The sequence below is a fragment of the Humulus lupulus genome, chromosome 7 (assembly GCF_963169125.1).
Source record: "Humulus lupulus chromosome 7, drHumLupu1.1, whole genome shotgun sequence".
Lineage (NCBI taxonomy): Eukaryota > Viridiplantae > Streptophyta > Magnoliopsida > Rosales > Cannabaceae > Humulus > Humulus lupulus.
Window position 1 is genome coordinate 4,920,817 of NC_084799.1, and position 12,738 is coordinate 4,933,554.

At 38.0% G+C, this 12,738-nt stretch overlaps 1 protein-coding gene across 1 annotated transcript; it reads left to right on the forward strand.

Moving 5' to 3' along the window:
- Nucleotides 1-6,261: 6,261 nt before the first annotated feature.
- Nucleotides 6,262-9,816, forward strand: LOC133790415 (extensin-like). Its single transcript, XM_062228043.1, has one exon. It carries the CDS (start codon nt 6,343-6,345, stop codon nt 9,646-9,648), a length of 3,306 nt encoding a protein of 1,101 aa, XP_062084027.1. The 5' UTR covers nt 6,262-6,342; the 3' UTR covers nt 9,649-9,816.
- The last annotated feature ends 2,922 nt before the right edge of the window (nt 9,817-12,738 follow it).

Consider the following 12,738-nt stretch of genomic DNA (forward strand, 5'->3'; position numbering starts at 1 on the left):
GTAGGGACGTGAGGAATCCGAAAGCCTTGAGGAAATTGAGTGTTAGAAATATGGGGAGCAAACGGCTCGAGCTCCTCATCAGAGTCCTCATATCGACCATTTCCTCGTTCATTCTTTAAAAGCCTAAAGGCTCTTTCGAGCTGATCGATTCTTTCTTGGACTGGGTCAGTAGGAGGTGCTGTCTGGAATTGACTGTCATTGATAGTGATTCCAGGCTCGCATCTCCGCAAGGGATCTCTACGTTTATTCAAGCGATCCCTCAGGTCTAGATTTGTTTGATCTCCATTCCCCCGACTCTGATTCAGATGATTTCGCAAGTCGGGACGATTCTTGCGACTTCCAGTATTCTTACGACCTTGGTCGTGTTTACTGACGGACCTGATCTCTATGGAATCATCACTAGTGAAACTCATTGCTCAGTTATTTTGCGATGGATTCTTTCCACGTCGCCTCGTCTCCGCAGTGCGAGACCGAGACGTCAGACTTCTCCCAGATGGAGCGCCTCTCCGCTCCTGGAAAGTCTCCCTGTTTCCTTGTCTTTCCCCCGCAAGCCCTTGATCCTGATCTCGAACAGGTTGAGCGTTTCTGTGTGGGGGCGAAGGATATCTTATGGGTGATGGAGGGAACCGTATAGGCGACGGTGGCTGCCACCCTTGTCGCGGCCTAGAGGGTCTAGAATTTGCCCGAGATGGGTCAGTTGCATTCGGTGCGCTCCCAGGTACCTGAGTCCGAGCCTCTACAGGGATTCGGTTATTCTCAGCTCCTGTAGGCACTTCCATAGGCGGGTTAGGCGGGACCCAAGCTCGAGTATTCCTCTGGGGCCTAGGAGGAGCGGATGGCTCTGCTGATGCCGGAGGTTGAGTCAGCCTCCTTGTAGCAGCATCCTTTCGTGGACGCCCGCGGGGCCTCCGGGGAGGAACATGTACGTCCCTTGGAGGAGGGACTTGGTTTTCGCGCGGAGGCGAGGGCTGAGCCACATGCGCCTCTGCAGCTATCCTTGTCAACTCCTCATTCCGTTTGTTGGCCTCTGCCAAAAACTACTTCAGTTGTCGATTTTCAAGTTCCACAATAGGAACGTACCGCTCAGGATTGTAGTACATATCATCATCTCTTGGTGGAGGAGGTGGTCCCCGGGAATCAGAGGACCCACTTCTCTCTTCAACATTCGGGTTCCCCATTAGTTGTTTTCCAGGACGTCTTGGGTAATTTTCCTCAGGGGTGTTCTGATTGTTTGTGGCCATGATTTTCTCAGGGATGAATGCTTAAGACTCTCAATGAAAGCACCAAACTGTTGACGCTGTTTTTCATCAAACAGTGAAAGAAGAGCACATAAACAATAACTGATAATGGCCAATTGAAATAAGACAATACAAACACATGATTTTTACGTGGTTCAGCAGTTAAATCTGCCTAGTCCACGAGTCTCTGTTATTAATACTCAAGATTATCTCTGAGAATTCTTCAGCATGAATTCTTCAGAGTTTTCTCTCCAGAATCAGAATTTCGGTCCCTTACAATGGTGCTTAACCTCTCTATTTATAGAGAAGATTGAAGAATACTATCCCACATATTTTGGGTAGTTACTCTTTTTGTGTAAATCAAATAAATGGCTTTAAATGTCTATAATCAGATATAAAAGGAAACGTCCCCTGAAGACCAGGGGACGTATAACTGACCAAATAATATCCCACGATTCTAGGGGATTTACAATAATAGATGAGGATTACATTTCGTATAGACATCACTTATATATATTCAAGGCGGTTATCAGGTATCTCCAAGGCTTTAGCTTCCCAGGTTTCCCGTCATCTTTCGAGCTAAAGGCGTCCTCCGAGGTCACATGGCTTTCGAGATCGTATGTGCGTCTAGCTCGAGACCTCTGATCCGGGGTCATCCCTGAAGATGAATGCATTTCCGGAGCTACCTTTTCGAGATCATGAACACTCCGAGATCACCATATTCGAGGTCGTCTATGTCCTGCAGGCTCGATATTTAATCCTGGAGCATATTTCCAACCTTATGAGTCCACTTGATTGCGAATCCAACTTTCGAGGTCATATTTAACATAGCTCGAAATCTGGGTGTAACAGAGTTATAGGCTTTTAATGCCATTAAATTTATTTACATATACAGAATAACTTCCCGAAATGTGTGGGATAGTATTCTGAAATCTCCTCTATAAATAGAGAAGTCATGCACCATTGTAAAGGACCGAATTTTTGTGATCTTGAGAGAAACTCTGGAGAATTCATTCTTGAATAATTTCCAAAAATCATCTTAAGTTCTAATAACAAAGACTCGTTGACTAGGCAGAGTTAACTGCTGAACCACGTAAAAAATCTTGTTTGTCTTATTGTATTTTTCTGGCCATAACTATTTACTGTTTTCGTGCTCTTTATTCACCGTTGACGAAAAACGGCATCAACAAATATGATATTATTCTGATAAGTAAGTCAGTTTAAGTTTAATTAAATTATATTTAAGTTATAAACATATGATCTTATTATTTTTAAATAATTATTATTGTAAAATATCTCAAAAATATCATATTTTAATTTGTTTAATTATTTATTATTTTTAAATAATTATTATTGTACAATATCTCAAAAATATCTTATTTTTATTTTTTTAATTATTTATTTTGTTTTATTTAAGTTTAAGTGTTTACAAACTACCGTTAAATATAAGAATATTCTGTTAAATATAAAAATATTTCGTTAAAGTTAACCTTAAAAAAATAAAAAACCGTTAAAACTAAGAATTTTCGTTATCTACACACTTATTATATAGAAGAGATATAAAAATCATAAACAATATTTAATTTAATTTTTCATTTAATATGTTTATGTCATTTTTTATATATAATATTGCTTATTTATTTAAAATTTAAATGGCAATGATAGAAATTTAATAAATATAATTAATAGATTCTATAAATAAAACTAAGCAAATATGCAATGCTCGTTTGCTTAGTTTTATTAATAGAATTCATTTATTATTTTTATTAAATTTATATAAATGTCAAATAAATTTTGAAATAATTATCATATTTTAATTAAATAATTTTTTTTTTTAAGTTTATGTTTGTTCTAATTTTTGAATTTGAGAGTGACAACAAGAGATTATATATTATATGTTTAATGTAATACTAAATATTGTACGTTGATTTTAAATTTAAGTTTCTTGCTAGTTTTTTTAAAAAAAAATAAAAAGAATTTGTTGCTAATTCATAGTAGATTATATTATATGTTTAATATAATATTATTCTAATAAGTGAGTTTAAATTTAATTAAATTTTATTTAAGTTATAAATCGTATGATTTTATTATTTTTAAATAATTATCATTGTAAAATATCTCAAAAATATCATATTTTAATTTATTAAATTATTTATTATTTTTAAATAATTATCATTGTAAAATATCTCAAAAATATCTTTGTTTAATTTTTTTAATTTTTTAATTTAATTTTATTTTATTTAAATTTAAGTATTTACAAACTACCGTTAAATATAATAATATTATGTTAACTATAAGAATATTTCGTTAAAGTTAACATTAAAAAAATAAAAAACCGTTAACACCAAGAATTTACGTTATCCACACACTTATTATATAGAAAAGATATATATGTATATATATATATAGGTGTTGTTTGCTAACAATTAAAAAAATAATTTTTTATTTAATTAATTAAAAATTAAAAATAAAATAGTATTTGGTAACTCTAATTTTATTTATTATTTTTTAAAATTTTAAACAAAATTTATTAAAATTTAAAAATAGAAAATGTTCACTTTCAAATTTTTTTTCAAATCATTTTCGACTTTTAGATACTTTTTTTTCTTCTCTAGTTCAAATCAGCACCTCATTTTATATTATTAAACAAAAAATAAAAATAAAAGCTATCAAACGCATTTATTATTTTTTATTTTTAAAAACAAAAAACAAAATAGTTATTAACCATATTTTTATTTTTTTTAAATAAAAAACAAAAATAAAAATAATATTTTTATTTTTGTATTTAAAAAATTCAAAAACAAAAATTTTACCAAACACAACCATAATATTTAATTTTAGAAGTGGTTAGAAGTTATTAGATGTTATATTTTTCTTAATTTTGAGATTTTTTTTCCAATAAAATACGTCAAATTAATTATTAAATGTACATATATATATATATATATCTATAAAATCATGTGGGGAGGGGCGAAGTCTATGCATATAGTGGTTAATTAATTTTTGATATCCTCATGATAATATTAAAGTCCAAACTTTACTTCAAAAGAAGAAAAAAAAAAGTCCAACTTTACTTTTTATTTGTACTCTGTTAACTTCCCAGTAACTTGTTAAATGGTCTGATTGGTCTAATGATTAAATATTAATTGCGGTTGAAAATAATAATGTATAATGTTCAAGACATTATTTATCTTTAAAAAAAATACAAGAAACTTTATGAATTTTTCGTCACAAAATATCTTTAATATTAATTCTACCATACACACTACATGTGTGCCATATTATTATTATTATTATTATTATTATTGGCCAATTCTTAGGTAAACTCCGAAAAGGGTGTATAGGTGTATCACCTTTTCTGTTTCATTAGCTGGATGATTTCAGGTGCAATTTATTTTATAACTATTTATATCGTAGTTGTTTTGATTATTTTTAAAGGGTTTATATATTTTTGGATTTTGTGTTTTATTCTATTACTTGTTTGGACTCTATGTTTTAACAAATTACTTTTTGGATTCTATGTTTTGTAAAATTGTTAAAATAAAACATTAAACTCAATTTTGATTAAGAAAAAATTAAATATAACAACACAGTTTTTAAGCAGAATAATTTTATTTTTGTTCTAAATTGTTAGTTTGGTAAATTATTTGTAATTTTAGTTGAGAAAACATTGACCAAAATCGGGTTTAGGGTTTTATTTTAACCATTTTACAAAACATAGGATCCAAAAAGTAATTTGTCAAAATACAGAGTCCAAACAGGTAATGAGAAAAAATACAGAGTCCAAAAAAATATAAACCATTTCTTAAATTTTTAAAAAACTTTGAATAATTTACATAGTCGAAAACAAAAATAAAAAATTTGTTGTATGAGTGACTAGTTCTATTTTATGTGAGTAAAAAATTATCTATTTAAATATGATTTTTAGCATTATAAATTATTTCCTGAAAATTTTATAAGATATTATAAATAACTATACTGTACAATCATAAACAAAATTTGTCCCAAAAATCATCTAGTTAGGCAGCAAAAACAGAAATGAATTACACTGGTGCACCTCTTTTTAGGAAGTCTACAGGGAAATCCCCATTATTATTATATAATTACTGCATAAATATGACTTGTTGAACAATTACTTGCAAAAAAAATTATTTTATTTATTTATTCAATTTTCATATTGATGAAAGAAAAAAAGCAAATTAACTATATTTTCAAATACGTCATATATAAACTTTTGTACATATACAAACAAATAATAAAGCTCAATTTAGTTTATGGCATGGCATGCCCTACATTAACATTCTAAATCTATCAAATGTCATAAATCTTTTAAATTTAACATAAGTTATATTCGACTGTTTACAATATATTAATACATACATAACAAGTTATTAATACTAATTTATCATCACCCACAAAATTATATACAGCCATATAGAAAAAGAATACATATGTGTGGTAATTAAGGAAAAACAAAATATTCTTAATAAGAAGATTGCAAATAAAAATCATGGTCATATTACACAAAGTCATTCAATTTCTTTTTACTAAAACTGGTTATATATATACACGACAAGTTATTCTAAATATATATATATATATTTATATAAACGACAAGTTTAAAGTAAAGAAAAGATGTCAAATTTCCACATATTGAGAGATTAATACAATTGCACATAACTTTGTTGTAGCAAGACTATATCGCAAAAACAAGCTTGTTGTACCTATATATGTTAGTCTTTATTATTATTATAACTGTTTTAAATAATGTCAAATAGTCAATATATTTTAATTAATATATTTCACTCATGACCTTCGTTATGAGAGTGTACGTAGGTAATATTTAAATTAATGATGAATCTCAATAACACGCCAAGAGAATAGAAAATTTCAGAGCCTATGTAGGATTTAAAATTTATTTTCAACGTACTAACAAAAATAAACTAAGTCAAATTAACAGTTTCAAATCTATGTATACACTCGATATTGATAAATGATCGAGAACACTATATAAAGGGGTTCCTCTTATCATTGGTATGCATCTCATTTTTAGCTAAGAAACATTAGTTTCAAGCAATATTCCGATTTGAGGATATTGCTGAAAATGAGAGGCATGTGGCTGCTGAGGCATTGGCCTCAACTATTTTTTGCTTTAGTGTTTTGCCTTATTTCTGATTGTTCTAAACCTTATGTTTATGCTTTTGATCAACCACCACCGGACCATGTTAATCACCCTCCCAACAATGATCAGAAGCTACCAACGAAGCTTGTTTCGTATCCCTACCATTACAAACCACCACCACCACCGCCGCCACCACCAAAGCGTATAACATTCCCACCATTTTTCAACTGGAATTCTCCGCCCCCACCACCAAAGCATGTAAAGTTCCCACCTTATTACAACAAAAAGTCCCCACCGCCACCACCAAAGTATATAAAGTTCCCACCTTATTACCACAAAAAATCCCCACCGCCACCACCAAAGCAAATAAAGTTCCCACCTTATTACCACAAAAGGTCTCCACCGCCACCACCAAAGCAAATAAAGTTCCCACCTTATTACCACAAAAGGTCTCCACCGCCACCACCAAAGCCTATAAAGTTCCCACCTTACCACAAAAAGTCACCGCCGCCGCCACCTCCTTCCTATTCACCACCACCACCCCTTTCCCATTCACCACCACCACCCCCACTCTACTTGGCGCCATTTCCTTCACCTGGTTCACCGTCTCCACCCCACTCACCATCACCAACTCCGTCACCTGGTTCATCGCCACCTCATCCATCCCACTCTGCACCAGCTCCTTCACCTGGTTCACTGCCTCCACAGCACCCACCCCATTCACCGTCACCAGCTCCCTTACCTAATTCACCACCACCACCCCCACCCTACTCAGCACCAGCTCCTTCACCTGATTCATCATCCCCACTGCACTCACCGTCACCAGCTCCCTCACCTAGTTCACCCCCACCCTACTCAGCGCCATCTCCTTCACCTGAATCGCCGCCCCCAACCCACTCACTGTCACCAGCTTGGTCACCTAGTTCACCACCACCACCCTACTCTGCGCCAGCTCCTTCACCTGATTCACCACTCTCATCCCAGTCACCATCACCAGCTCCTTCACCTGATTCACCACCCATAATCCACTCACCGTCACCAGCTCCGTCACCTAGTTCACCACCACCCTATTCAGCGCCAGCCCCTTCACCTGATTCACCACCCCAACCCCACTCACCGTCACCAGCTCCCTCACCTAGTTCACCACCACCACCCCCACCCTACTCAGTGCCAACTCCTTCACCTGATTCACCACCCCCAACCCACTCACCATCACCAGCTCTGCCACCTAGTTCACCACCACCACCCTACTCAGCGCCAGCTCCTTCACCTGATTCACCACCCCCACCTCAGTCACCATCACCACCAGCTCATTCACCTGATTCACCACCCCCAACCCACGCACCGTCACCAGCTCCATCACCTAGTTCACCACCACCACAACCACCATACTCAGCGCCAGCTCCTTCACCTGATTCACCACCCCCACCCCAGTCACCATCACCAGCTCCTTCACCTAATTCTCCATCCCTAACCCACTCACCGTCACCAGCTCTGTCACCTAGTTCACCACCACCACCCTACTCAGCACCATCCCCTTCACCTGATTCACCACCCCAACCCCACTCACTGTCACCAGCTCCCTCACCTAGTTCACCACCCCTACCCTACCTAGCGCCAGCTCCTTCACCTGATTCACCACCCCCAACCCACTCACCGTCACCGTCACCATCACCAGCCCTGTCACCTAGTTCACCACCACCACCCTACTCAGCGCCAGCTCCTTCACCTGATTCACCACCCCCACCCCAGTCACCATCACCATCACCATCTCCTTCACCTGATTCACCACCCCTAACCCACTCACCGTCACCAGCTCAGTCACCTAGTTCACCACCACCACCCTACTCAACACCAACCCCTTCACCTGATTCACCACCCCCACCCCAGTCACCATCACCAACTCCTTCACCTAATTATCCACCCCTAACACATTCACCGTCACCAGCTCCGTCACCTAGTTCACCACCACCACCCTACTTAACGCCAGCCCCTTCACCTGATTCACCACCTCAACCCCACTCACCGTCACCAGCTCCCTCACCTAGTTCACCACCACCACCACCTGCACCCTACTCAGCGCCAGCTCCTTCACCCGATTCACCACCCCCAACACACTCACCGTCACCAGCTATATCACCTAGTTCACCACCACCACCCTACTCAGCACCAGCTCCTTCACCTGATTCACCACCCCCACCTCAGTCACCATCACCAGCTCCTTCACCTGATTCACCACCCCCAACCCACTCACCATCACCAGCTCCTTCACTTGATTCCCCACCCCCATCCCAGTCACCATCACCAACTCCTTCACCCGATTCACCATCACCAACCCCCTCACGTAGTTCATCACCTCCACCCTCACCCTACTCAACGCCAATTCCTTCACCCGATTCACCATCCCCACCCCACTCACCGTCACCAGCACCCTCACCTAGTTCACCACAACCACCCACACCTTACTTAGCGCCAGTTCCTTCACCTAATTCACCACCCTTACCCCATTCACCGTCACCAGCTCCCTCACTTAGTTCATCGCCTCCTACACCTAGTTCATCGCCTCCACTGCCACCACCTCACTCGGCGCCAACTCCTTCACCTGGTTCACCGCCCCCACCTCGCTCACTGTCACCAACTCCCTTAGCTGATTCACCGACTCCACCTCCCCAATCCCATTCACCACCACCGTCACTAGCTCCCACACCTAGTTCACTGTTACCACCCCTACCTAGCTTGGCGCCAACTCCTTCACCTAGTTCACTACCTCCACTACTAGCTCCTTCACCTAGTTCACCGCCACCACCCTCACCTAGCACAGGGATGCCTCCCTCACCTAGTTCACCGCCTCCACCACAATTGTCACCACCGCCACCACTATATTCACCACCTCCACCACACTTTCCACCACCGCCCCCACTTCATTCCCCACAAGCTCACCCACGCCACTCACCGCCACCGCCGCCACGCTGGTCACTCCCACCTCCCCCACGCCACTCACCGCCACCACCGCCACGCTGGTCAATCCCACCTCCCTCACACCGCTCACCGCCACCACCGCCACGACGTTCACCGCCACCGCCCCCACGCCGCTCACCGCCACCGCCTCCTCGCCGCTCACCACCACCGCCCCCACGTCGCTCACCACCACCGCCCCCACGCCGCTCACCGCCACCGCCTCCTCGCCATTCACCACCACCGCCCCCACGTCGCTCACCACCACCGCCTCCACGTCGCTCACCGCCACCACCCCCACGCCGCTCACCGCCACCTCCTCCACACTGGTAAATTATCCATTTTGAATAATATATTGCATGAGAAATATAAGAAGACATGTCATTTGTTTGTAACACAATAAGTCCATGTTATCAATTCTATAAGTGAATTTGATATTGTAATGGAATTGTACTATCTATTTAACGACATGGAAATAAAGATTTGAGATTTACTTGTAAATGTAGCTATTATTCATTTCCCCATAATTATATTTCCTTTACTTTGTTATTATAACTAGGAAATATAGTCGCGCTTTGCGCGGTTTTATAATAACAAAAGACTACATACATATTTAAAGATTTTTTTTATATTTATCTAGTTAATTAAAAAAAAAGAATATAATCAGATTAAATGGATTATAATTTTTTTTATAATGATAGAAAGTTATAATTTTTGTATACATTTTGTAATTTCTCAAAATTTTAATGATATGTTTGTATAATTAACCTAAAATTATATATACACACACACATATATATTAACTCATAACTTAAAAAATATCTCAAAAATTAAATTTTTTTCTTCAATTTTCTAATAATTTTTCTAATTCTTATATATAAAATATATGAGGTACTATATATAGTATCACAATATTTTTTCTCTTTTATCTTATAAGATTAGCATAAAAGATAAATGATAACATAACAAAAATAAATTTATATTATAGGGTCTTAATTTTATTGATTTTCTTAAATTTATTAATATGATAGAGCATCTATCTATATAATCTTTTATATACATCTTCAAATATTGTGACAAGATTTTTTATAAAGTAGGTGATAATATACATTCTTGTTACATTATATATTATATATTTTTTTTAATATATAATATAGAATTTACAAATTTAAATACTTTAAAAATATTATAAAATATATATAATATAATAAATATTAATATAAATTTGTTGAACTTAAAAATTATAATTAATTAGGAAATATTGAACTAATCAATAACCTATATGAGAAAAAAATATTAACTTTTATACAAATCAAAAGTGAATGAAAGAATACCTTATTTATAAACTACAAGTATAATGCTCACAATGGTTTGTAAACCATGTGAGATTTTTATAAAAAATCATTACTTAACATATACAAATAAATACATAAAAAAACTCATATTCACCGAAAATTCAAATAAAATAGATAAAAGACCTCTAACAACATCATATCTTCAAAGCTTAGACATATATATATATACATTTGTTACACCCAAATTTTGAAATCGTCATAAATGAGCCTCGAAATGTACGCTCGTAAAGTGCAAGCTCGAAAATGTTGAGTAAGGGTTCAACACTTGTATAAATTAACTTGTTTCCTGATTTGTTCCAATTGGCGACCGAGCACCAATTAAGAAGGTTCGAGCTTAGGCATCAAGCTCGAAAGGATGGATCTTCTCCGAAGATTGAGTGCAATTTGAACCTTCATTGCAAGCTCGAAGAAGTTGATCTCTGATGGTTAAGCTCGATGAAATCACTGGCTAAGGATAAGGTTAACCAAAACGGCGAGCTCGTGATGTTGGTTGATCTCGAAAGTGTGTAAATTGTATGTTCGAGGTCGATATTCCAGTTTGAATGCGGTTGCTGTTAGAAAATCCCTATTCCTTGAGGATTTGTTGTAATCTGATAATAAATCCCGATTATCATGGGATATTACATGATTAATATATTTAATTATATGTATTTCAAATTTGAATTGTAACTTTTTGAAATAAAAGGGAAGATATTTTGTTAACCAGTCTATAAATAGACTGGAGAATTTTATATGTAGAGAGGCACAATTTGATACTAAGAATACTCTGCAAAATTGATTTGTGTAAGCTTTAAGAGAATTTCACCACTCAACAATATTGACTCGTGGACTAGGCAGATTTTAACTGCTGAACCACGTAAAATCCTGATTGTTTTGGTTTATTTTCTTAATTTTGTGTTTAGTGCTCTTCCAATTTAAGTTGACGAAAAACGGTGTCAACAGTTTGGTGCTTTCATTGAGAGTATTAAGCAAGTCATTAGATTGTTTAATCAGAAACATCCTGAATTACGAATGGTCGCTACGAACAACCCCAGTACTGGTGGGCGACCATTGTCCTAAATATCGGAGGAGCAAACTCCTCGCACTAAAGATTACCCGCGTCAACTTGGGAAGCAGCCCATGGCTGACTAGGGCCCAGAGGAAGGGAGTGCATCCTCTTATTCCCAAGGACTGCCTACTTCCAGGCATAACGAGGATCTCTACTATAATCCAGAAAGTTACATTCCTATTGTTGAACTAGAGAATCGCCAACTGCACCAACAATTGGCAGAAGCTACAAGGCGCAACGAAGAGTTGTCCAGACAGACCGTTGAGGTCCAAGCACCACCCCGGAGGCCAAGAGGACATGCCCGAGGGAACACGGCCGCCAGGAGAGCTGAGCAAGGGGCCCAACAGGCTCAGCTGAGGCCCAGAACAAATCCTGGCGATGAACGCCCTAGGAAAAATACTTAAGTTGAGGCCACTAATAATCCGACTGTAGAAGTGTCTACAGGAACAAGGAATAACCGAGCTCCTCCAACAGCTCGGAACCCTAACCCTGAAGCAGTCAGGAACAACCCAGAACTTGTCCAGACCAATTCTGGGCCATCCAGACCCAACAATGGGAGGCCACCACCATCACATATAAGACATCCACCCTCTCCAATAAGATACCCCTCACTAGTCCGAGAGGCACCACGGCTTGCACCGCAGAGGCCCTCTCGCAGTGGCAGCCGAGATGGGAACCGTCAGGCCAGACCTAGACATAAGGGCGAAAGGGAGGCTACTCGAGAATACAAGGCTCCCCAACCGTCGGGAAGCCATGTGTCAAGATCACAAACAGCTGGAGCGAGGAGGCTAGTGGAAGATCCACCTCATAACCACCGAGCCCCTCAGCCGGAGAGAAATGTTAGCTTCATAAGTGGGAGCTCAGACTACACTCAGCTCGTAAGTATATATAATACCGAGCCTAGGAATACTGGGAATCGAGGCAATCATCCTGACCTTCAAGATCACCTGAACCATAACCAGGGTCGAGCCAATCCCACAAACCCTAATTTGTGTATCCATTTGAACAATCGAAAACAAC